General features: G+C 38.4%; 1 protein-coding gene and 1 pseudogene across 1 annotated transcript; one reads left to right on the forward strand and one right to left on the reverse strand.

The window, feature by feature from the left end:
- Window positions 1–2,806: 2,806 nt before the first annotated feature.
- Window positions 2,807–27,539, reverse strand: OTUD6B (OTU domain containing 6B). Its single transcript, XM_006878257.1, is given in 9 exon segments — window positions 2,807–3,047; window positions 4,625–4,731; window positions 8,269–8,330; window positions 17,579–17,891; window positions 24,532–24,612; window positions 26,563–26,714; window positions 27,361–27,465; window positions 27,468–27,504; window positions 27,507–27,539. Coding segments are annotated over 9 exon segments (972 nt in total). The 3' UTR covers window positions 2,807–2,965.
- Window positions 12,137–13,175, forward strand: LOC102828370 (annotated as a pseudogene).
- Window positions 27,540–27,796: the final 257 nt, after the last annotated feature.

Below are 27,796 nucleotides of genomic sequence, written 5' to 3' on the forward strand. Positions count from 1 at the left end.
ACAGAAAAACACACTGCCTAGTCCTGTACTACCCTCACAATTGTTATGCTTAAACCCATTGTTGCTGTCACTTCATCTCATTGGGGGGTCTTCCACGTTTGTGTTGACTATTTCTCCAAGCATGACATTCTTCTCCAGGAACTACTTCCTCCTGACAACATGTCCAAATTATCAGACAAAGTCTTACGATCCTGGCTTCTAAGGAACATTCTGGCTATACATCTTCCTACACCCGATTTGTTTGGTCTTCCGGCAGTCAATGGTACTTTTACTATTCTTTATCAACACCGTAATTCAAATGTGTCAATTCTCTCATCATCTTCCTTACTCATTGCTCAACTTATTAAAGTCCTTAAATTCAAGAATTTGTGATTGTATTGTTTTCAAATTATTTGTCAAAATAATTTGAAAGGACAAAAGATAGACTAGATAAAATTCTGAAGCAAAATAAGATTTATTTCTAAGTTCTAAAATCATTAAATAATGACAATTTAATCAAATGTGTTGATTTAATTAATTCATCTTTTATTCTTTTTAGCAAATATCATATGAGAGCAAAACTATGTTGCTCACTATAATTACACACATTTTGTTTTGCTTTACACAAGTTGTAAACATATTAAAGGGGATGCAATTCTTGGCTTAAGACATATTGCAGAACTCTGACATATATTTTTGTTAGTTAGGACAAAATAAAGCTTATGAAACTTCCATTAGACATCATCATACAGCAAACTAAATGCTTTTTAAATTAACATCTGCCATTTTTAAAGACTTCAAGTTTAGGGTACAGTTAAAATTACATTTATCTGCATTTTTATGAGAAAAAAACTAGAAGTCAGTCATACAAATCCTGTTTATAACCGTTATTTGGCTATTTTTAATTGTTTTAATAATAATAAAGATAAAATTTAATTTATAATCAAGAAAATACTACTGTTTGTCATTTAAAACAAAACAAAAAAATAACCAATAAGTTATTTTAGAATACTTTAGATGTAAATGGAATTCATAGCAACAAGGTTTCATAATATCTCTATGTTGTTGTTGTTGAGTGCTGTCGAGTCGATTCTAACCCATAGTGACCCTGTATAGGGTTTCCGAGGAGCAGGTGATGAACTTGAACCGCCGACCTTGCAGTTCAAACAGCTTTGCAGTCTGGCATATTAACCCACAGATCTCTATATTACTTCTTAATTCCTATATTTTCATTTTAAAGAAACAGATTGCTTCAAAATAAAACAGAGGCATTTAGTATTTTACCATTTCATTCTTCTATAAATCTCAAACCCCCACAACATTCAAATCACGGACTACAAAATAGGCAGCCTTCTGAACATACTTTGTTTGGCAGCAGAATGTTTTTTGACTTTTGAATCGGGCTGCCTTAAGGCAAGCCTTAGTTGAGGCTAGTTTACCACAGACTCTACTTGAGTCCCACATTTGTTACCTGGAGGGCATGTGAGACTGGATTTCTGTTAAAAGTATTTTAAGCACAGTGTTTACTTTAAAAAAAAAAAAAAAGGTAGCTACACTTATGAAGGAAATAATATCAAATACTATAAACTTGATAAATTTTACTAGTTATATTTCTATCTCGGGAAAAATAGATCCAACACAAATGGGTCCATTTTCACAGACAATACTTTCTTACATAATAAATGATCACGCATGTTTGTATGTATGGGTATTAATTATACTGCTATGAGAAGCCTGAAACTGAAGATAAAGAATTTGCCCCTAAAACGACTGCATATGGAGTTTACTATATAAATCTTGACTCCCAGACAGTGGCTTTCAACTTTGTGCATATATGCAACATAGAAATTCTCAAATATTTAAATTAAATATAAGCCTAATAAAATAACAAAAGTGTTCTTCTAATTCTACAGAAAAAGGCAAAAGAATAAGAGCTTGTAAGACAAACTGAAAAGAAGAATTCTAGGTGAATGTGACTGACATTAGCCCCTTTAACAATGCTACTCCTTCACCATGAACAAAGTAGAGAAGGAGAGAAGCCACAAATTGTCTCAGTAGAAAAGCCAGCAAGTAGTGATAGAAAACCACAGAGAACATTAAAATGTGTAGGAGTCCTGATCTGACACTGTAGGTAAGCACTGGAATGCAAGGTCATTTGAATCGCAAGGGCGACGGTTCAAACTCACGAGCCGCTCCCTGCAAAGCCTACAAAGGGTCACGATGAGTCAGAACTGCCTTGACAGCACCTGACAAGTCAAGAAGCTAATTAAGAGACAATCATAGTAACTCCAGTCTGAAGTTTAAGAAATAAGAAAGAATAAAGACACAGTAATCTGTTGGATTTTTGTTCTTTAAAATTACAAATAAAAAGCTAGTATCTAACTTTTTAGAGATTTAAATCTGAAGAGCATCTGCTTATCTTTAAATTTATCTCATTTGAATGAATCTTTAAATATTCTCAATGATTAAAACAAGCTTCTTAAGCTGCACCTTGGTGGGGTTAAATAAAACGCTTCATGGCAATACCAAGGTTACGGTAACCCAATTCATTTATAAGCTACAACGAAAGTTGCTATCACCCTACTCACATTATTGCAATGAATAAGAGACTCAGTCAATTCACTTCTTCAGGAAAAATTACATTGAAATGGTTACTGAAAGTCTTTAATAACATGGAAAATAAATTAAATGCATTCCAATACAGAATAGACTGTTCAAAGTCTTGATATAAACTTTGATATGGGTAGGGAACCATCTTTGTCTGTAAGTGATGTTATCCACAATGAATTTAACAGTTTTTAAAATATTATGAAAGAGATTATCAGTATATCTCTGATACATTTCTGAAAAACTTGTTAATAGCTTTGCCAAAAAACTCATTTAAGGTAGCTGTGTTTTTCAGTAACATTTAGAACAATCCAGCACTTGATATGAATACTCAGATCGTCACACTGCACTAAAACATAATTAAGCAACATTTTATAAACTAGCTGCAATTTTCAGTAGTTCTTATCAACTGTGTAACAGAATTGTAATGTTCTCCTAACCCATACGCATGCCTCATGTATCTGAAATAAAAAAAAGGAGAAATGAGTTATATATAAATGCTTACAATGTAAACAAATAAAATGTTTACTACACATATAAAACCAAGAACCCTGAATAAATCATTCCACCAGGATAGCATTCAACAATCTACATCAACCTATTACGTAAAAGATCAAAACCATTTGAAAATCAGCAGTCAACAATGGCTGATTTAGTAACAGTCTGCTGAGATTAAATCCAGTGAAACACAATCACTTCAGGATAAAAGGAAAAAACTTGAGATGGCTAAACCCTCAATAATCTTACATTTTCACCTAAATCCAAGTCACTAATAAATAGCTTGTTGTTGCTGTTAAGTGTTGTTGAGTCGGTTCTGACTCATAGCAACCCTGTATAGGGTTCCCAAGGAGCAACCAGTGGGTTTGAACTGCCGATCTCATAGTTCATAGTCCAGTGCTGATCCACAGTGTCACACCAGAAGTCCAAATAGCTTCTTAGACCTAACTAATATATACTCAAGTAGATCACAATTTCTCTGTAGTATATAAGGATCTTCAAAAATTTTGTAGTAAAAAAGGAATTAAAAACTAATAGATGGTAGTGTAGTGATTATGAGTTGGGCTGCTAACCTCAAGGTCAGCAGTTCAAAACTACCAGCTGTTCCACAGGAGAAAGATGAGGATCTCTGCACTCGTAAAGATTTATAGCCTTGGAAATCCTATACAGGGTCACTATGAATCAGAGCTGACTCCACAGCACATAGCTACCACCACCCATATACTACCCTATAGCCCTGATCTTGTCCCTTCTGACTTCATTTTGTTCCTCAATCTCAAAGAACATTTCAAAAGAACACAATTTGAGTCCTTTGAGGATGCCAAAGGTGACATTTTGATGTGGTGTAAATCAAAGAGCGCAGAATTCTTCGGGAAGGGTTGTTGTTGTTAAATGCTGTCAAATCGGTTCCAAACCCTAGTGACCCTGTATAGGGTTTCTAAGGAACAGCTGGTGAGCTCGAACCATCGACTTTGCAGCTCAAACGGCTTTGCAGCCTGGCGCATTAACCCACAACACGCCACACTTAGGGAGAGGTAAACATTGTCTTCAGAAGTGTATATGCTAGATGAAAAATATGTCAAGAAATGATAACATCACACTGAAAATTTTGTTTAATAAAATTTTCTGTGATTTGTAGCAAAATATATATATAATAATAATGGAATTATTTAATGAACTTTTTGAAGCCCCTCTGCATTTCAGAGAAGAGTTCTTGATCATATCAAATATTTTCACAACAACAAAAAAAATCTCTAAGGTGAATAAATAACAAATACAATTCAACTTTCACTGCTGTTGAAACTTTAGCATTACTATTGTCAAACCAGGACAGTAGGCACACATGTCCTGAAACTTTGTAATCTTTAGAAATGAAATCAGTCTTTGCTTATATAAGAATAAATCACTGGGCATTCAACCAATTATCTAAGTCATGTATTCTGACAAATAGATTTTTTTGATCAATCAACACATATTCTTTCTGTGTTTCTCTTTACATTAATTAGGAAAAACAAAGCAGCAAAAACTTCTAGGTACTTACACAAGCATTAATGGGTTTTTCGGGTACTCTTCACCAACTATAATAGGAGGAGAATCTGCCTGTATTACTTCTATCGGGGTTTGTAAAACGTGAGACAGTGCTCTTAGCTTCAGGAAAAAGAAAAAGATATTAGTCAGGAAAATTATAATGCCTATCATATTAAAATCATAAGCCACTGAAGTAAGCATGGATAGGTGACCAGTCAGAGAGGAACTGTACTCTGTTCATCACTGAACACCAAGAGGTTGGCACACAATGGGCATTTCATAAATATTTTGTTGAGCAAATAAACATTTATTAGATCAAATGCAGAATTTTCTCAAGCTTTTGCTGCACTCCAGCTTAGCTTATCAATGCCACGATAATGAGGTGGAGTGATTATACTAGTCTGTCTACTTTTGAATATGCTTGAAATTTCCCACAATACATTTTTAAAGACACCATTAATCAAGCAACACACCAAATAAATGATCATTTGGAAGGGGAAGGAAGTGTACAGAGAAGGGTTTTTTTGTGTTGTTTTGAAACAAGCTTTTTAGATAAACATATGAGAAGCACTGCACTAAAGTTTTCCATGCATTAGCAGAATAGATATGTATATTAGTTGTATTGTACTTTTAAGAAATTTCCATGTGATTAGCATATAATTTCATACGATACAAAATTAGAGCAGTCTAATGAATAATGGTTAATAATGAATACTAGTAAGTACATGATTTAAACTTACTATGACCAAGCACTCTTAAACATTTTATGAGTTCATTCTATAGTAACTACGGAATAAATACAGTTGACCCTTGAAAAACAAAGGTTTCAACTACTTGGACCCACTTATATGTGGATGTTTTTCCTGCGTACTGCAGTGAGCTTATGTGTTGCCTTTACGCCGCAGGACAGCAACTTTCCAGTACTGCTCAAACTGCCCCTGCGGAGACGATCAGAATCACACAGCTTTATAAGAGGATATTCGAAACACTTGAGCTTAACAAAATACACAGCAGGAAAAAAAACCCACATGTAACTGGGTATGTGCAGTTCAAACCTGTGTTGTTCCTGGGTCAACTGTATACTGTGATGATCATTTCAAATACCTAGAATCTGAAGCAGAAAAAGGTTAAGAGGCATCTGACACTAGAGCCCAAGTTCATAACCAAATCAATCATTAGCAGTTTTCAGTGTCCAGATCTATATTTGCTCCATTACAAAAACATTTTGTCTAGACTATGGTTCTTTTTGCAAGTCTTGAAAGAACCTAAGAAATTATATCAGGAACAGAGAAAGAATTTTATACTACCCGCAAGCTTAATTCCATGCACACTCCTACAATGGTTCTTTGGAAAGAATGCCATAGAGAAAGAATAAAGTAGCATTTTTCCCCAGGGCTTCAAAGTTAAGGTCAGCAGATACAAGGGCAGCATGCACTGTTGTATAGAAACCAAATCTCTTGCTCAGATTTTGACTTGAGTAAGGAACAGGCATGATGCTGTAGGATAAGCATTGGACTGTTAACCACAAGGTGAGAAGTTAAAACCCACTAGCCACTTCTCGGAAACCCTATACAAGGTTGCTATGAGTCAGAAGTGACTCCGCAGTACTTAACAATAAGAACAAAGAGGCAGCAATGTCCCACTTAAAGATAGCAGCCAACTGTACCATTTTGAGTGTGATGGCCACTATCTTTGGTTAGTCAAAGGTGCCTGTTTCCTACTTGGGTTAAAATTCCTCGCACAAGAGATTTGGCTGCTATGCAATGTATACGATATCCTTGTTTCCATCAGCTATGGCTGAACTATTGGGAACAGCTAGAAGCCCTGTGCTTTTATAAGAACTCAACTAACATTTTTTAAAAAGGCACTGGTGGCATCGTGGGTTACATGTTGGGCTGCTAAGCATAAAGTCAGCAGTTGAAATGTACCAGCCACTCCATGAGAGAAAGATGAGGCTTTCTGGCAAGATTTGCAGCCTTGGAAACCCTATTATCAGTCACTGTGAGTCAGAACCAACTCAGCAGCATACAACAACAGCATGTTATGTAGGCTGGTAAGTGAACTTTGGGAATGTTAATATGCTTTCTAAGTTTTCAGAAACGGTATGAAGAATCATTGTAAAAACAAAAACTCTTATTTCAATTGAATTCAACTAATGAGGAATTTATGAGTAAATGTCTGCCAAAAGACATTTTTAAAGTTGTGATTTTTATAATAATGTTCAAGCATCTTTATTTCTGATGTAGTAAGTCGTAAAAACTATGGAAACTTCATGAGAGCTTGAAAAACCCAAGAGAGACATACAAAACTAATGAACACAGCTCCCCTTGGTGGCTCCAAGGAGGTACAACACAGAACGGCTGAAAAAAGATTTTAAAGGAAACATTCATGTCACAGCTTCAAAATCAGCTATCAAAATAAAATGCTCAGAGCCCAAAATGACTCAAGGTGGTATAGTAATAACAGATACATCGTTAGTAATAATAATGATAGCGTCATCTAGCACCTTAGCTTACAAACATCAATGAATGTATTCTGGCCTTACTTGATGCTCACACATACCCTACAGAGTGCACACAGTTGTTTTACTGTCCCCCATTCAATAATGACGAGGTTGGCTGACTTCCCCAAAGTTACAAAACTGAAAAGTGGAAACAAGAGCCAGACGTGAGCTGTGACTCACCCTCTCCCTCTTTTTATCCTTTGTCTTTCTAGGTACCGGGTTGGGCTGTCTCATCACCATTTGGACTAGTGAGGTGTTTCATTTTGTTTTTCATTTTTTTAAAAAAGGTAACAGTAAGATAAATAACAAGAGCTAAGAGAAATCCTCAATTACCTACCAGAAAGCAATTGAACATAACTGTTTTCCTGCATTTGAATTTTAATGTATCAAATACACTTCCACCACTCTGTCAGTTTGCCGTCTTTTGGAGGCTTGCAGGTTGTTATGATGCTGAAGCTATCCCACCAGTATTTTAAATACCAGCAGGGCTATCCACGCTGGACAGGTTTCAGGTGAACTTCTAGACTAAGATAGACTAGGAAGGCGAGACAGATTACGTCTGAATATTTAGTCACTGAAAACCTTATGAATAGCAGTGAAACACGATCAAACAGCAAAAGAATACTGAATATTAAAACATTATGAAAAGCACAGGATATTGTCAGCTCTAGTGCCAGAAGATGAGTCCCTTAGGCTGGAAGGCACTCAAAATACAACTGGAGAAGAACTGCCTATTCTAAGTTGACCATGATGATGTGAACAGAGTAAAGCTTTCAGGACCTTCATTTGCTGATGGGGCGCAACTCAAAATGAATAGGAACAGCTGTAAACATCCATTAACAATTGGAACATGAAATGTACAAAGTATGAACCTAGAAAAATTGGAAGTTGTCAAAAATGAAATGGTGCAGGACTAGATAGTGTTTCGTTCTGTTGTGTATAGGGTTGCTATGAGTTAGAACTAACCCGACAGCACCTAACAACAGTGCTACACTTCCCCGAAGTGCATACCTTATTCAAAGGTCTAACAATACCACTCTATTTAGTGCTTTGTTAATAGAGAAAGAGCAAAAAAAAAAATTTTAAGTCTGAAAACTACAGATGGGATTTAGAAATAATAATACACAATTCACTATGAATAATTACAAACTTACCTCAAGCTGACCTCCCCATGCAGCTGTGTTTACAACATCATCACAGTACTTTCTAAAATCTTCTGTAAAGAGAATAACAGATAAGATTATAGCACTTAATGATTTTTATAACTCATATTACAATATCCCTTTTATAGATCCTGGAACATGAAACTGTCCCAGTTAAGAACTATTGCCTAGATTCAAACTTATCCAACTTTCCACTATCGTTTCATCCAAAAGCGAAACAATCCAATTCTGTTTCTTTCCCTCAGCCTGAGGACTAGAATTCTTAACTATACAAAACAAATCTACTTTTCCTCCTTTTAACCCAGTAATCACTCCCCAAATTTCCCACATATTTTACTATTTTGCCATGTTTCCCAAAGAATATAGAGAAAGACTAAGATTCACTATAAAACCCTATGGAGTTGTGGGGTGGTGCTGTAGGATCAGCACTGGATGTCTAAACACAAGATCAGCGGTTTACACCCACCAGACACTCCTTGGAAACTCTATTCAGGGACACTATGACTCAGAACTGACTTGACAGCACATAACAACATAAGGCCCTATAGGAGCCCTGGTGGTGTTGTGGGTTACACATTGGTCTGTGAATCATAAGGTCAGCAGGCGCTCCACAGAAGAAAGATGAGGCTCTCTGCTGCCGCAAAGATTTACAGCCTCAGAAACTCTGTATGAGGTCACTATGAGTCGGAACCAACTCCACAGCATACTAACAGTATAAGACCCTACAAGACATGTGAAAAGAAAGTCAAGGTAAAAGTGTAAATGAGTCCAAACGTCTTGCCCAGGAATAGCAAATAGTGCCTTTAAACCTGTTCTTTTAAAAGCATTTACCTTATTTGCATCAAGATTAGTTGTAGCCAAGGAAAGGGTTTTCAAGATCATTCCTGAGAGAAGTTATAAACCTAATCAAGCTTATGTGGGCATACCTTCTGCAGATAGATTTTTGTACAGCAAATTAAAATAAGCAAACAAACACCATTTCTTTTTAGGACTTGCTGTTGTTAGTTGCCTTTGAATTGATCCTGACTCATGGCAATGCTGTATATGCAGAATAGAACCACTCCATAGAGTTTTTAAGGCTTTGACTTCTAGGAAGCACATCACCAGGCATATCATCTGAGGCACCTCTGGGTCCGGGGGGTTTGAACCACCAACCTATCAGCTGGTAATTGAGCACTAATTGTTTGTGCCATCCCAGGATTTCTATATAGGAAAGGGGAAGGAATTATGGGCATTTAGGAGGAAGTATGGCTCATCACATATGAATTGTACTTGTCTTCGCAGTGCTCAGAACAGCAATGCAAACAATGACTAGCGCACAGTGACCTTCAGTGAAACACTGGCTCAGTGAGTGAATTTCTAACTCAGCATGCTGAGCTGTTGCCTCCACTTGACTGCTCTGCAACTAGCCCAGCTAGAGAGTTTCAACAATTTAATACTTACTGGGTTATGCATTGGGCTGCTAACCACAAGGTCAGCAGTTCAAGTCCACCAGGCACTCCAGAGGAGAAAGAGGAGGCTTTCAGCTCCCATAAAAGTCTACAATTTCAGAAGCCCTATACAGGGTTGCTGTGAATTGGAATAGACTCAACAGCACACCATCACTACCATCACATAGTGCCATATTGGAGTCCTGGTATAGTGCTAGACTGCTAACTGCAAGGTCAGTGGTTCAAATCCCCAGTCCTCAAAAACCCTATACGGGGTCACTATGAGTCAGAAACAACTCGATAGCACTGAACCGTAACAACACAGCCACATTAAAGAAGAGCCATTTAACATGTTACTTCTATATATATAAGGTTTATAAAAAATGTTTTATGTGTTATATAATCTAGCTATTTAATAAATGGCAATGATACTTAAAACAGGAAGATATGTTAACATGTGTTTATACACATATATGAGAAATTAGTTCACTCTGGAGTTGGAAATGCCCACATTCACACTTGGTATCTATCAACTGATAGCTCAGGTTACGGCCTAAGGAGACCTAATTCACTGACAGGGCTCACTCTTATCTATTTTGTACTGTGTTTTACCAATCTTCCATGGGGTGCAGAGTTTGTTTAAAGAAAGACAACCCTAGCCATCCTCTCAGCCATCCTGGCCACATGACTTTCTTTCAGTGGATACTGCTGCACCTGCCATCTGCTTTCTACTATGAACTTTATTCCACCCCTGAATGTTGAAAGTGATGAGGATTTGAAACACTTACTGATGAAAATCAAAAACCAGCCTTTGGTGTGAATTACATCTCAACATAAAGAAAACAAAAATGCTCACTAACGGGACCAATAAACAACATTATGATACATAGAAAACACCTAAGTCAAAGATTACACTTTACTTGGGTTCACAATCAATGCCAATGGACACAGCAGTCAAGAAACTAAATGGCCTACTGCACTGGGAAAATCTTCTAAAAAAGATCTCTTTAAAGTATTAAAAATTAAAGATGTCACTTTGAAGACTAAGCTGGACTTGACGCAAGCCATGGGTGGTATTTTCAGTCATGTCATATGCACATGAAAATTAGATAATGAAAAAGGAAGATACCCATTATGGTGTTGGAGAATAAAGTACCATGGACTGCCAGAACAAAAAAATCTGAGAAGACGTATAGCCAGAATATGCTCCTTAGAAATCAGGAAGGAGAGAGACTGCGTCATATGCTATAGACATGTTAACAGGAGGAACCAATTTATGGAGAAGGTTATCATCCTTGGTAAAGTAGAGGGTCAATGAAAAAGAGGAAGACCCTCAATAAGGTGGACTGACACAACAGCTGTAATAATGAGCTCCCACACAGCAACAGTTGTGAGGACGGCAAAGGACCAACTCAACAGCACCTAACACTAGCAATTCCATCACTCAAAACTCTTTCAGATTTTCACTTGCACTGTCTCATTTGCTACAGTGTTATTTCACACACCTAGGCCACCTATTTCTATCAAATTTGTGTGCAATGGTCATATATACCAGGACACGGAACCTATTCATGGAGTGAACACTTGCATTTTATTTCATATTTATAATCATAAACACAATTACAGCAGTCACTTAAGGGGCCTCTGTGTCCCTTTGGAGTCCTTTATGAAAGCTCTAGATACCCTAACCTCTCTTCTCCACCCACCCATGATGAGAACATAACATAATTTTCCATACAATTTCTAGATCAGGTTGAAGTCAAGCAAATAAAGGTCATTCATCCATCCACCAAGTTAGAAATCTCTTCTTATATTATACAGCACTTTAATCTCACAGCTTTACTGCACTGTGTCTATTTCCAGAAAGAACTCAAGGTTAACATTAAAAGATATTTAGAAAAAAAAAAAGATATTTAGAAAAATATCAATCTTGTTTTATTTGGTATCACTATGGTATGATTTATTATTGTAGGATATTCAATAGATTGCTAACAACAAGGTTGGTTCGAGTCCAACTGCTGCTCCATGGGAGAAAGATGCCTTTCTGCTATCATAAAAATTTACAGCTAGGGAACCCTACAAAAGGTCGTTGTAAGTCAGAACCTACTTGTGGGCACTGAACAACAGGCCACATATAAGCCTAAAAATCTGTAATAGATATTAACACACGTGTGCTAAATGCCATCAAAACACGGCTAAGAATAAGATGAGAGATGGTAGCTGTTGCTGTTAATAAGTGTTGTCGAGTTAGTTTAGACCATAGCAACCCTGTATTGGGTTTCCGAGGAGCTGCTGGGGAGCTTGAACCACCGACCTCACGATTCACACCGACTTTGCAGTCCAGCACATTATCCCACAGAGCCACAACAAACACATGTGTATTAAACGCCACCAAAACACAGCTAAGAATAAGGTAAGAGAGAAAAGTCATGGCTTCTCCGTCCACAAGCAACCATCTGTTTTCATCTATTATGAAGGCCGGGGTATGTTGGCTGGGTTGGGCAATGGGCCCGAGGGCGCCGAGGCGTTAGAGTCGCTGAGAAGCCCTGCGTCAAGGTCTCCAGTCTGCCCTTTAGACTGAAGACGCTCATTTTGGACAAGAAGCCACCCCAAGGAATTGTCTCCCGTCCAACCATGTGACTTCTGCTACTGCCCTGATACAGGCAATCAGGAGCGCAGTGCCCCGGGACGCTGGTCAAGCCCTTCGAGACTACCTCGGTCAAATTGGAAAATTTGGAAGACGGAGCGACGTGACGTGGATACAGGAACCCGGCAGAAACTCGCCGCGGCCAAGACATATGAACCCTACCACCACCACCGGCACCCTTGCGGAAACATAAGACCAATCGGAAGCCTTGTACACCCTTCACCAATCCCCACTTCTGGCTCTGGAGCGCAACTTCAAGCAGAAACGTAAACATAAAACCAATCGGATGCCTTGTACACCTTTCACCAATCCCAGCTTCTGGCCCTGGAGCGCAACTCCAAGCAGAAACGTAAACATAAAACCAATCGGATGCCTTGTACACCTTTCACCAATCCCAGCTTCTGGCCCTGGAGCACAACTCCAAGCAGAAACGTAAACATAAGACCAATCGGAAGCCTTTGTACACCCTTCACCAATCCCAGCTTCTAGCTCAGGAACGCAACTCCAAGCAGAAACGGTACCTCTCCATTGCAGAACGGGCAGAGTTCGCCAGCTCTCTGAACCTCACAGAGACCCTGTCTGGTTCCAGAACCGGAGGGCCAAGGCGAAAAGACTTCAAGAGGCAAAACTGGAAAAGTTGGAAGATGGCTGCCAAACCCATGCTAGCCTTCAGCTTTAGCCTTCCTTTTCCTATCAACTCATCCCTGCGAGCAGCTTCCCTCTACGAAGCATTATACCGTTTCCACAGACCTGTGCGCCCGATCCCGCCCGTCAGACTCTATGCCACACCAGTCGGATATGGCATGTACCACTTATCCTAAGGGAAAACCAGATCTATATAGACTCCATGATGGATGTTTGTATTTAAAAGGGTTCCCCTAAGCAGGCAGTACTAACCCAGTACCTCCTGCAGACCCTGGCCCCGTGCACACCACCCTCAGCAGCCTGGCTGACAGAGCCCCGTCATGTATAGTTTGAATTAATGTTCTTTAAGTTGGAGGCACTGAACCGTTTTTTTTGGTGTGTTCTTCCAAATCCTTCCTTTTTCTTTCACAAAGATTGGCTCTGACAGTATATATATATATATCTGGTGAAGATCATAGAAGAATTGATGCTTTTGAGTTCTGTTGTGGGAGAAGAATACTGAAAGTGCCATGGGGGCTGTCAAAAGAACCAATAGATCCGTTTTGGAAGTGCAGCCAGAGTGCTCTTGGAGGCCAAGAGTGCTCTTGGAGGCCAAGATGGCCAAACTTCGCCTCTCATACTTCGGACATATTGTCAGGTGGGAGCAGTCACTGGAGAAGGATATCATGTTTGGTAGGGTGGAGGGTCAGAGAAAAAGAGGAAGACCCCCAATGAGGTGGATTGGCCAAGTGGCAGCCTTCATGGACTCAAGCGTGGCAACAGTAGTGAGGTTGGCCCAGGATCGGGCAATGTTTTGTTCTGCTGTGTATAAGGTTGCTATGGGTCAGTACCGACTTGATGGCACCTAACAACAACAATATATCTGGTGTGGTGCTGTGGGTTAAGACGCCAGACTGCAAAGCTGCTTGAACTGCAAGGTCAGTGGTTCAAGCTCACCAACTGCTCCTTGGAAGCCCTATACAGGGTCGCAATCGACTCGACAGCACTTACCACCAACTACAACAACAACAAATATATATAATACATTTTTATACAGCTGACGTAAAAATTCAAATTACTTTGGAAGGTAAAATGTATATACATTTATTATCTATCTATCTATATACTTTTCCCCCCTGTATATTACTTTCCTAAAAAGTCCATTTGTTGCCTTTTTTTTGATAGGGAGAAACAAATAGTTCGGTAAAGTGAATACCGATTTGCTGATTTTAATGAAATAACTGACTTCTGCTTATGAAAAGCAAATATTAGAATTCGACATATTATGTGTGAAAAACAGATGTAGAGAGTCCTCAAAGTGAAGGGGGACACATAGCCACAACTGTTAAAAGATTTACTTTTTTGTTCTTTTGTTTAAAACTAATAAGGGGGGGGGGGGGAATACTAAGAATGCCGGGGGGGAAAGGAGGAAAATGGGGATACTACCTAACTCCACCTCAAGGTAGTTACTTAACCCGATTTCAGATCATTGGAGAGTTGTAAATTTAAAGCACCTCAGGAGGAATTGAGGGTTTCTGTGAAATAAATGCCAATCCTCACATATTGCCAAAGGGAGAATTTTATGCTTTAAATATATATATCATAGCGACCCTGTATAGGGTTTCTAAAGCTGTCAATCTTTACTGGAGCAGAAAGCCTCATCTTTCTCCATTGGAGCAAGTGGTGGGTTTGAACTGCCAAACTTGTGGTTAACAGTCTAGTGCTTATCCTCCAGTGCCACTACGGATCCTCTGCTCCACTTAAGCCTGATTATATGTTAGATGCCTCTTTTAGAATGAATTTTGGACTCATTTCAAATTTAGCTTGTCTCACGTTGAAGGAAATATATGTATTTCAGGTAGTTTAAAAACATGAAATAGAATCCAGTTTCTTTAGTCTTTCATGGCCTATGGTACTTAGCCACTTCCCTAAGGTGAAAGTTTTTCGCATACAATTTTTGCCATCAGACTTGGTCCGTATATTCATTTACTCTCCATTTTATTTCCTCCTACTTTTCCGACCATCAGGATTGGAGGAAGACTCATTAACAACCTGCGATATGCAAATGATACAACCTTGCTTGCTGAAAGTGAAGAGGACTTGAAACATTTACTTATGAAGATCAAAAAGCACAGCCATCGATATGGATTACATCTCAATGTCAAGAAAACAAAAATCCTCACCACTGGACCAATAAACAACATTCTTATCAATGGAGAAAAGATTGAAGTTGTCAAGGAATTCATTCTTCTTGGATCAACTATCAACACTCGCAGAAGCAGCAGTCAAGAGATCAGACGACGTATTGCATTGGGCAAATATGCTGCACAGGAACTTTTTAAAGTACTGAAGAGCAGAGATGTCAGCTTGAGGACTAAGGTGCGCCTGACCCAGGCCATGGTGTTTTCAATAGCCTCATATGGATGCGAAAGCTGGACAGTGAATAAGGAGGATCGTAGAAGAATTGATGCCTTTGAGTTGTAGTGTTGGAGGAGAATACTGAAAGTGCCATGGGCTGCCAAAAGAACCAATAGATCTGTTTTGGAAGAAGTAAAGCCAGAGTGCTCCTTGGAGGCCAGGATGGCTAAGCTTCGTCTCTCATACGTTGGACATATTGTCCGGAGGAAACAGTCGCTGGAGAAGGATGTCATGCTGGGTAAGGTGGAGGGTCAGAGAAAAAGAGGAAGACCCCTAATGAGATGGATTGGCCAGGTGGCATCATTGATGGACTCAAGTGTGGCAGCGGTAGTGAGGATGGCCCAGCATCGGACATTGTTTCGTTCTGCTGTGCATGGGGTCGCTATGAGTCGGTTCCGACTCGATGGCACCTGACAACAACAACAACAACTTCTCCAAGTAATAAGCTCATTACCATTGAGTCTATTCTGATTCATAGAGACCCCACAGAACAGGGTTTCTAAACTGGTAACCTTTATAGATGGAACCCTGGGTGCAATGGGTCAAGCTTTATGCTGCTAACCAAAAGGTCGGCAGTCGGAACCCATTAGCCACTCAGTGGGTGAAAGATGAGGGGCAGTCTGCTTCTGTAAAGATTTACAGCCTGAGAATCCCTATAGGGCAATTCTACTCTATTCTAGGAGTCCTGATGTGGTGCTGTGGGATAAACACTGGGATGCAAGGTTGGTTTCAATCACAAGGTCAGCGGTTCAAACCCACTAGCCACTCTTTGGAAACCCTATGAGTTGGAACTGACTTGATGGCACTTAACAACAGCTTTAACCTATAGGTTTGGTATGACAGAATCAGCTTATGACAGTGGTTTAATCTTTACGGAAGCAGATTCCCACATCTTTCTCCCACAGAGCAGCTGGTAGGTCTGAACTGCCAACCATTCTGTTAACATCATCGGGGCTCATTTTTGAGTAATATTGAAGAACATAGACTTTGGAGTTCAAATTATGGCTTCAATAATTGTGTTGCTCCTAAACTATTTTAATACTATTTACACCGTAGTTATCTTCTTGCTTAAACTGTTCAAAGCTTACCTCCCTCTATGCCCAACCCTTACTTAAATATGTACTAATCAAAACATTTTTTAAAAATAACAATGAATCCTATTGCTATGTTTTCTTATATACATTATATTTTATCTGTAAAATGGTTAATTACTTACAATGAAGGGACTGTCATAAACCATTTGGAGTTCCTGTGTAGTATAAGCAGTTAGAGGGTCCAATTTACCCAGAGGCACCTTAGGAGAAAGACCTGGAGATCTACATCTGAAGAATCAGCCACTGAAAACTTACTCACCATCATTCTAGTCTTTTACATATGGGCTCACTATGAGTAGAAGTCAATTTGAAGGCAACTGGTTTATTTAAACAGCAGACATATACCAGCTATCTATTAAAATAACACGTAGTTCCTAACTTCCAACATGGTCTTGTTCCAACGATTGTGTTTAAGTTAAATTCTGATTTAAGTTGAATACACTTTTTTTTTGCCTTTCATTAACAATATCTTTATAAATTCAGCAGTGCTTCGAATAGTAAATCATAAAATTGAACACTGCAAGTGAACATTTGAAAATAGTGACATCAGCAAATTACATGCTAGAGCATATTACCCAATGATTGTTGTTGCTGTTGTTAAGTGCTGTAGAGTCGTTTCCAACTCATAGAGACCCTGTATACGGTTTAAAAGGAGCAGCTGGTATATTTGTGGTTATCTGTCTAGTGCTTGCCATAGAGCATCACACCAGAACTCCATAACCAATGATAAGATGTACAAAAAAATAAATAACAATCGATGATTGTTAAGTGTAGTCTGCCATAATGAGAATACATTATACCATTTTAAATTGAGGACTGTCTATACAGAAAATGTTGTTGTGGAGTGCCATTGAGTCGATTCCAACTCATAGTGTGACTCTATATAGGGTTTCCTATGAGAAGCTGATGGGTTTGTACTGCCAATCTTGCAGTTAATCCAGTGCTTATCCTACAGTGCCACACCAAGACTCCATATAGAAAATAATTCTGTGATTGTTTTCCTCATAGGAATATATGTGTTTTTCTTAAGCTTGATCCCAAGCACTTCATTAAAAAATAACAAAACACAGTAAAGAAAAATAAATTACCTAGCGTATACAGATCTCCTGTATTAGGGTTTGTTAAAAATGGCAGGAAGTCTTCCACATGGCTTTGCATATATGCAGCAGTTTGACTTCTTAAGACAGCCACAGTCAGAGGGCAATCCCGTTCCTTCAGCTGATCTTCTAGGGCTCTATACATGCAGTGGCCATCAGATGGAATCTGTTTAATTTCCAACTGCCTGGAGGCCAATATTTCAGCAAGTTTCTGAGACTCTATGTGTCTGGCTCCAGATAAGTTCTCAATTTCAGCTTCAGCTATTCTTTCTTCCCGCTCCTTTTCCAATGCAGCTTTTTTTTCCTAAGGAAAGATTGAGAATGTAGGAAAGTTAATTCAGAAAATTAGGGCTGATCCTCATTTATTAACAGAGATGTAAGATTCTCAAACCTTTTGGCCCCTTCTCCCACAAGGACTATCATATTATACATCTCAACACATGTAAGTTTCTACACTGTGAACTCGTTTTGCTCCCAGTACTTAACACTGTACTAATACAAGAAAGTCCTTAAATGTTTCTCAACTCTACTTAAAAATTACACACTAAAATTTCAAGAAACTTTACATGCGCCTTTCAAATTATTGTCTTAAGAGCTATCCAAAGACTTAAAGCACATCATCATCATATTCACGCTTCTTCACTTATCACTCTATCTGTGAGGTCTTACTATGCAAAAGCCTTTAGAGAGATAGAGACAGATTTAATAAAAATAAATTTAAAGTATACTCACATATTTAATTACATAAAAACATTCTTTATAAAAAAATTAAACATTAAATAGAGCCTAAAGTTTCCCTTAAAGATTACTACCACAGTGCCCTTTCCTGAGGACATTTTTGTATGTGTATCCTTCTAGATTTGTTTTTCTGTACATTTTCATAAATTAAATGTACATAATACGTTGTTGTTGTTAAGTGCCCCTAAGTCAGTTCCAACTCATAGTGACACTGTATAGGGTTTCCTAGGAGTGGCTGGTGAGCTTGAACCACTGACCTTGTACATACAGAAAATCAAAAAATTGTATCATACATCACATTTTCAAATTCGCTTTCCTTATTCAAATGTCTTACAATGCCTTCCCATGACAGTGTATGTAGGAATGGGGTAAGGAGTAGTCAAGGAGAGATTAGTGACATAAAAGACAGATGTAAAGTGCCACTAAATCGATTCCAATACAGAGCAACCCCATAGGACAGAGACAAACTGCCCATAAGGTTTTCTAAGCTATAATCTTTACAGGAGCAATTTTCCAGGTCTTTCTCCCATGGAGTTGCTGGATAGATTCAAACCAAAAGGATGGATAGAATGTGGGAAAGTTGGAAAAGACAGGCGAGAAAAAAAATTCCTAATAATTGGACTAGCAATGATCAAAGGCTAGAAAGAAAGCATGGTTATTTCACAGTTGAAAAAAGTTCACAGAACTAGAATGCGAGTGAAAAGTAGAGATGAAGTTGGGGGTAAAAAATATAGATATATAGTTAAAACATGTAAAGCCCAGGCATAATGAAAACAAATAAAAAAAAACTTAAAAGGATATACATAAAATATTTTTAACTGCTTTTCTCTAGCTGGTAGTATTATGGATACATTTTTTTCTTTGTGCTTTTCTCCACTTTTCTAATTCTCTACCATGAGCACATTTTACTTCTTTGTTCAGGAAGGAACTTATTTCCTTTTTTTGGCAGGGAAAGGGGCGCGGGGGCTGGTTTTTTAATGACAAATAATGCGAAGAGTTAAACAAAATACTTTTAAGTCTTGATATTGGTGAAACTTACAGTGAAGGATTTGATAAACCAAGTAAAAGCGTAGGAAAAGGTAAAAATTCCTCATGCCCCTACCTCTAGCTCCTCCTTTGGGCAAGAGATGTAAACGGGAAGACAAGTTTCAATTAAATTAAAAGCCATGTATTTGTACTATATTCATGCCTTCATATGTGCCATGCCAGATGAACCTAGTGATTTCTAAGTTAATTGAATCAAAAGCAAAAGAAAACATAAGCTTATGATGATTTTTTCTACCAATTACAACCATGACAAAATAAACCTGAGTGCATTTGTTTCACAGCATACGTACAACTGAGAAACTGAGAAGCATAATATCTTAAAATAAAAGATTGCTCTGTTACTTTATAAATGCAGACTAAATACAGTTTTAGAGGGGAGAGGGAAGATAAGCACCTTATATATCATCTAATCCAAAACCCCTTATTTCCTCTTCTGAGGAAACAGCACGCAGAAAGATTTCCAAAGGTCACACAGCTGGTTAAAAGCAGAGTAGGGGCAGAGAGCTCCTTCTATCCAGGTACCTGAATCAGAATAAAAGTTGGGGCAGATGGGAGCTAGAGTTAATGACTGATGTCATGTACTATACTGGAATAGTGTAACTTTAAATCATGGTAATGTAGCAAAAAGAATTCTGAAGAACTTTGAGAAATGGGGACTAGTCCTGATTTTGTATGCAACTTTCAGTATGCCGCTGAGACGAACTCAGCTTCTCAATTGTAAACCAATGAGACAGTACTACATGCCATCCCAACTCTCAAATTTCATACTGTTGGAGAGCAGTTCCTCTAAATTCTACTTTGGGTTCTTTCTTCCATACCAAAAAGCTTCTACTGAAGTGTTTTTAATTAAATAAATACTTCTATGTTTTTCTAGATTAAAAATAGATCTACATATAGTTTTCCACAATAAAAACAACTGCTATAATACATTTTCATAAAATTTGTCATGCTTTTCATCCTGAGAGTCATATTTTTCCCAAATATAAACATCATGAATTGCCTAATACAAAATAAATAATAATAATAAATTTAAAAATTCCAAAGAAGTCTAACATTTCATAATTCAGGTTCCATTTTCTTAAAGTATTAGAAACTTTCAATCTTTTCTAGTCCAGAATTCCTTTAACAAAGTAATAAGAAATTTTGAGCTTTACTTTCTAAGGTATTCTCTCTGCCCAGTGTTTAAACAGTTAACTAGATAATATGCCCTTTCCAAGGGTATATTTGAAGAAATGCAGTACTTTAGGATAAAATTACAAGCATATTTGAGAAAGGTGGTTGTTGTTGTTAAGTGTCATCCAGTAGATTCTGACTCATAGAGATCCTGCATAGAGTTTCCAAGGAGTAAATGGTGGGTTTAGACTGCCAACCTTGCAGCTAATAGTCCAGTGCTTATCCTATAGTAACACACCAGAAGGGAAATTGTCTTGTTACCTAAGGGTCCAAATGGGAATGCACAAGTTTTAATAAAGACAAGAAAGAGCTGTATCTTTGAGTGTTTTTCAGAATTAAATAAGGTGCTATAAAATCCATTGCCATAGTTGATTCCTAAGTAGAGGCAAATTCAATAAATATACTGTTAAAACACCACCAAGCAAAAATACTGCTTTTCACTTGATCTACAGAAAATTGTGAGACTATCAAAAAAAAGTGCATATCAGAAGCAGAGAGCTGAATCAAAAAAGCTTCAAGGTACTTTGAAAACTAAATTTTATGATTCTGTGGGGTACACAGAGACCTGGTGTGGCGCTGTGGGTTAATGCGCCGGACTGCAAAGTCTCTTTGAACTGCAAGGTTGGCAGTTCTAGTTCACCAGCTACTCCTCGGAAACCCTACACAGGGTTGATAATGGGTCCTAATTGACTCTACAGCACTTAATAACAACAAATGAAATACATATAGTATTTACTGTAAAAAATTATACAGATACCAAAAAAGTTTGACTATTTACAACTGAATCTACTTTCAATGACATTGCTCTTAGGGTGAAATTTCTAAGAGGCTTATTATTCAGTATTTAATACAAAAAACAATATTATCATTTCTCAAGCCTTTAGTTCTGCAAGTCTCATGTGAGGACTTTGGAAACAGTGTATAATTTAACATTCATAACCCTATGAAGTACCTATGATTTTTCTCCATTTTCCAGATGTGAAACTGAGGCTTCCAATGATACTTAATGTCAAAACAGGAAGTGGGATTAAAATCACATCTGTCTGATTCCAAATTCCATGCTCTACACTAACATAAAAATCCACTGCCATCAAGTCAACTCTAACTTACGACAACCCACATGTGAGAACAGAACTGTGCTCTTTAAGGCTTCACTGACTGTAATCTTTAAGGAAGCAGACTGCCAGACCTTTTTTCCATGGTGTCGCTGGATGTTAACAGTTGAATACAAACCATTTATGCTAACAAGGAACCCTTTCCTACTAAATAAACTATGCCACTGCCATCAAGTCAATTCCAACTCATGTTGCTAAGTGCCACTGAGTCCGTTTCAACTCACAGAAACCTTGTATAGAGATTCTGAGGAGTGGCTGGTGGTTTTGAACCGCTGACCTTACAGTTAGCAGGCCAGTGCTTATCCTAGAGCACCATACCAGGACACCTGATAGATTTCTGAGACTGTGTATCTTTATGGGAGTAGAGATCCTCATTTTTCTCCCTTGGAGTGACTGGTTGATCTGTACTGCCTAACTGTGGGTTAGACAGTTAGCAGCCCAACAGCTAACCCACAAAGCCACCAGGGTTCCTACATTAAATTATATAATACTAAATTAAAATGCAAGACTAGCTTTAAAGCATGTATCTAAATTTTAGAAAACATCAAGTAGCAGTAAAGTAAAATAATTTAAGGACTAAAAAGATTAGATATCAACTCTTTTAAATTTCATTCCCATTATTTTGATATCATGAACTCACTACTTACAACCATACTCCCCATATTGTACAACCGTCACCACTAACCATTTCCAAATCTTTTTCTCTCTTTTCCCCCCTTTTCTCTTTTTTATTTGCAGGTTTCCCACAGTTTGTCTTCATGAGAAAATATACATTGTTTCCCTCTTAGTATGTGGGAAAAAAAGACGAAAAATTTCCTTTCTCCCTTCCCCTTTTCTTTCTTCTTTTTTTTTGGTTGGTACTCATCATAGAAGGTTTATTACAGAATAAAACCTGTTTTTGACTTTTTACAGTAGTGGTCTCATACAATGTTTCTTTGCAACAAACTAATTTCACTCAAGTTCATCCATGTTATGTGGTATTTTGCATATTCACAGTTATTCTTCAATGCTGTGTGATGTTCCATTGTGTGTATATACCAAAGTTGGTTGAATCATTCCTCTGCTGACAGACATCTAGGATGTCTCCATCTTTCTGCTGTTGTGAATAATACTGCAAGAACATGGGCATGCATCTATCTATTCATGTGACAGCTTTTATTTCTTAAGGATATATACAAAGTAGAGATTGCTGGGTCATACGGTATTTCTATTTCCAACCTTCTGAAATAGAAATACACAATTTTACAGTCCCACCAGCAGTGTAGGAAAGCCACAATCTCTCCATACCCTTTCCAGCATTTGTTGTTTTGCTTTTTTGAACGTTGCTATTAACACTGGAGGCCTGGTATGGCACTGTAGGATAAGAACTGGACCACAAGGTTGGCATTTCAAACTCACCAGCTGCTCCTTGGAAACCCTATACAGGGTTGCTATGAATCAGGACTGACTTGATGGAATTTAACAAGATGATTGTCTCTGTTGTTCTGATTTGCATCTCTCTAATGGTTTGGACTCCTAGTATGGTGCTATCAGCTCTAGACTATAAACCAGAGAAAACAGTTCAAAACTACCAGCTACTCATCAGAAACCTTACAAAGGGTCACTATAAGTCATAACTGACAACAGCATTTAACAATGGCTAGTAATTGTGATCATTTCTTCACGTTTGTTGGTTCCTGAATCTCCTCTTACATAAATTGTCTGTTCATGTCTTCTGCCCATTTTTTAATTGGATTGTCTTCTTATTGAAGTATTGGAGTACTGTAGAAATTTAAGGCAGCAGTTTCTTGTCTGGTATGTAATGGCCAAAAGAAATTTTGCCAGTTTGTAGGTTCTCTTTTTACTGTTTTGGTGACAGTTTTTAATGCACATAAGTGTTTAATTGTTAAGAGGTCCCTGTCATCTACATTGTCTTCTGCCCTTTGTGTGTTTGATAATATATTTACCCAAAGCTATAAATCTTTGTGGAAGCAGATTGCCAAGGCCTTCTCTCATGGAGTGGCTGGTGGACTTGAACTCCTAATCTTATAGTTAGCAACCAGGTGCTTTAACCACTGCACCACCAGGTCTCCTGCTAAATAACTGTGTTGTTGTTAAGTGCCGTGAAGTCATTTCTAGCCATATGGTTCAAACGTTGCAGTTCAGTGCTTTATCCTACAGTGCCACACAAAGACACCATTAAATAACAATTGTTAAGTCTGTCCAGTCAATTCCGACTTAGAGGGACCTTGTATAGTTTCCAAGGAGCTGCTGGTGGGTTTCAAATGCCGACCTTGTGGTTTACAGTCCAGTGCTTATCCTACAGCGCCACCTCATAAGCTAACATTCAGCATAACTTTTTCTCTGAATTTTCATGGTAATTAAACACCATATAAACCAAACACCAAAATCACAGCCATCAAGTCAATTCCGACTCGCTACTATGTAGGATTTCATAGACTGTAAATCTTTACAGGAACAGATATCCTCATCTTTCTCCCACAGAGCAACCGGTGGTTTGAACTGCTAACCCTGTGGTTAGCAGCCCAATGCCTATCTACAGTACCACCAGGCCTCCTTTACCACCATATAAACCCCCAAAATCAAAACCACTGCTACTGAGTCGATTCCAACTCATAGTGACTCTAAAGAAGGTTTTCCAAGACAGGAACAGACAGCTTAATCTTTCTACAGAGGAACAAACTGGAGGTTTTGTACCAGCAACCTTGTGATTAGCAGCTCAAAGCTAACCCACAGCAGCTGCTTGATAAAGACTCATTCATGTGATTAACAATGAACTCCCCCTTGTTTTTTCCGATCCCTTTCTATACAACCTAAAATAGTACTGAGTCACATCATTAACTTAAATACTTGGTGACATGGCTTTCATACCCGTCTCTTTTGTGCTTTTGTTATCCGAGGCTGCTGAGTCTCAAGAACCATGTTTGAAATGTTAACAGCAACAGAATCTATCTGAAGAAAACAAAAACAATACCAAGTTAATGAAAAATGCTTTTAAATTAACGTTGAAATTATTACCGAAACTCACAAATTTGTGTAATCTAAAATTTCAAATTTGAATAACAGCACCAGATACCATACTAGTAGATAAACTAATTTTGTAGTCTTTCCCTATTTTCCAGAGAGAATTTTCAGATTCCTAACAGCTCTATACTTTCTTTCCTTGCATGTGCCATTCATCTTAGGACCGTATTTCCTGAAAGTTTCCTAGAAAACATAGCAGAATTCGATATTCACATCCTTGAGTAAGACGGCTCTGATTTAAATTTTGGTTTTAGCAATTACCAACTTTTTCACATATAATGTGCCCACAGAAACATGTACCTGGACATATAACTTTCACAGCGCTAATAGGAATCTAATGTAAAAGGGGATTGCATAGTTTGCAAAATATACATGCAAGTGCACATTTGTAAACAATGGTAATTGTTTGGTTTGGGGGAAAATTTCTTAATCTAAACGGATTTCCTCATTTGAAAAATGGGATCACCTATACTAACTCATAAAGAATATAAAGAATAGCTCATATTTTATTACTATGAGGATTAAATTAGATAACACCCTATAACATGTTAAAATGCTTAACCTAAGATACATATTCTTATTAGCAAAATACACTTCCTTACACTGAATACTGATAATGCTTACTCCAAACCCACTGCCATGATGTCATTTCACTCATTATAACCCTATAGGACAGAACAGAACTGCTCTATAGGACCTCAGAGACTGTAAATCTTTAGGGGAGTAGACAACGTCATCTTTAGCCTGTGGAGCAGCTGGTGGGTTTGAACCACCAACTTGTGGTTAGCAGCCCAGTGCTTAGCCCTCTCTGTATAGTGCTTGTTGTTGTTTTTGTTGAGTGCCATCCAATCAGTCCTGACTCACAGAGACCCAGAACACGTTTTCCAAGGAACAGCTAGTAGACTTGAACCTTGTGGTTACCAGTCCAGTGTTTAGCTTATAGTGCCACACCAGGATTCCCAATAGTGCTGAGATGATATACAAAGCTAAAGAAATTGAGACTATGTGTACTATCTTGTTGTTCAATGCCATTGAGTTGGTTCTGACTTATAGCAATGCTGTATAGGGTTTCCAAGGAGTAGCTGGTGGGTTTGAACTGCAGATCTTAGGGTTAGCAGTCCAGTGTTTACCCTACAGAGCCATATCAGGACTCCTATATGTCTACTAAGGAGATTTTTTTTTAAGTACAGATTCATTTTATTTCATTTCCCTACGACAAAGCAACAAGCCAAATAAATAAAACTTGCACTTAGCAGTTTTAACTTTAGCATAAACTTCTTTATCTAAATCTATTTCTAGATTTAAAAAAATGAGACTATCTATACTTACCTCATAAAGAATGTCTTAAAATAAGATGGTATCAAGGATTAAATGAGATAGGACATGCAACACGGTAAAGTGCTTAGCACAGAATGCACATTGGCTATAAACATAAATATTAGATAAATAATGAAAATCAGTATGCCCCAATTTACCCAAGAAACATTACAACTGTCCATAAAGTGCATTTATAATTTAAAAATGATTTTACATTTGCTTCCCATTTGATACATCCAAGAATCTGCATCAATATTTGTACTATCAATATCTGTGGGAGCATTTTTGTGCTCAGGAAAGTTAAGTAACTGCCCAGAATTACAAATCTGTTCAGTGACAATTCTGAGACTACAAGTCTGGTCTTACAACTTATTTGGTGATACTTCCTCTGGTCCACTTTACCATTATACCACTATATTCATCTCTTGGACAAGTAATTAGGTTAAGAACTGTACATTCCCTACCAATTTTATGAAGTCATATAGCAAACAGTTTCGCAGAAGTGACTAATTGTTTTCAAATGCTGTAGGCAAACACAGACACAAACATTATTTCACATACTTTATTCTCCTTATTTGTCAGCTTCAACTGCTCCAGCTCCTCTTTCTGCTTCTGCTCCATTTCTGCTTCCAACTTAGCAACATCTTCTATGAGTTGCTTCCTCCTCTTTTTGTCATTCTTGGGAACAGCACTCTTCAAACCCTGAATTTTAGCTGGAAAGTCACCAAAATCAAGTCAGAGACCCAGAATAAAGAGAGTTTTAGTAACAGAAACAATAAAGAAATAGCAAGGGGAGAAAGGTTTATAAAAGGAAAAAACTTTAAGGAAATAAGGAACATTTCATTAGACTCATTAGATAGAAGGATCCAGATAAAGCTATGGCACACAGAAAAACTCATTAATATACAGTGAGTTCGTTTGGGTCGTTTGGTGGGTAAAGAAAAATAAGAAAAAGTGATTGTAGCAAGCTTTAAATCTTTCATGGATCTCTTCTGAGACCCCCAAACTGAAGTATGACATTTCAAAATACACCCCTTAGGACCGGACGATGGTAACTAAGGCTGGAAAGGGCGCGGGGAAGCGGAGAGGACAAAGGTCAAGGTCCCAGATGGTCCTGTCAGGCGGGTCGGAGGTAGGGGGAGAGACGGGTAGAGGGATGAGGTGGGCCTCAGGAGGGAGCCTCTGAAGGCCTGGAAACTAGGAAACAGCAAGGAAGGGGAGGCGGAAAAAAAGGCACGTGCTTTTTAGGGGATATCTAAGGATGATCCAGACCAGTCGCCCTTAAAATTTTCCCAAAACCGACTGTCTCGCGCCCTTCCTTGAGTCGGGGCAACTTTTAGGTTCCCACTTCCCCTTCACCTTGTAACTCCTTCTTCTCTTTGCGATGCCTTCTCAACAGCTGCTCCTCATCATCAAGTTCCTCCGTCAAGACTGCCTCCATGACGACCAAACAGCCCAGACACGCGCTGGAAGAAACCTGCACCACGGTTTAGCACTCACCTTTCACCCCACCCCTCAACCCTCACCCTGGGTACCATTGGCTCTGGCTTAGAGCCAGCCCCGCCTTCAAGGCAGTACAGATCTAAACCGCGCCATTGGGAACAACTAGAATGGTGAATGGGATGCTGCGCGTGCGTAGTACCGCGCCCTGCCCCCGCGAGCTCTCAGGGGCGGGGCGACGGGAAAGGTTCGCGGCGGCGCGCCTAAGTGTGCGTTCAGCCTCTAGTGTGCTTAACGCTCTCAAGTCCTTTGAGCAATGAAGCTGCACGCCAAGCCATTGGCCCTGAGGTGGGGC

Source organism: Chrysochloris asiatica, unplaced genomic scaffold, assembly GCF_000296735.1.
Source record: "Chrysochloris asiatica unplaced genomic scaffold, ChrAsi1.0 scaffold00031, whole genome shotgun sequence".
Lineage (NCBI taxonomy): Eukaryota > Metazoa > Chordata > Mammalia > Afrosoricida > Chrysochloridae > Chrysochloris > Chrysochloris asiatica.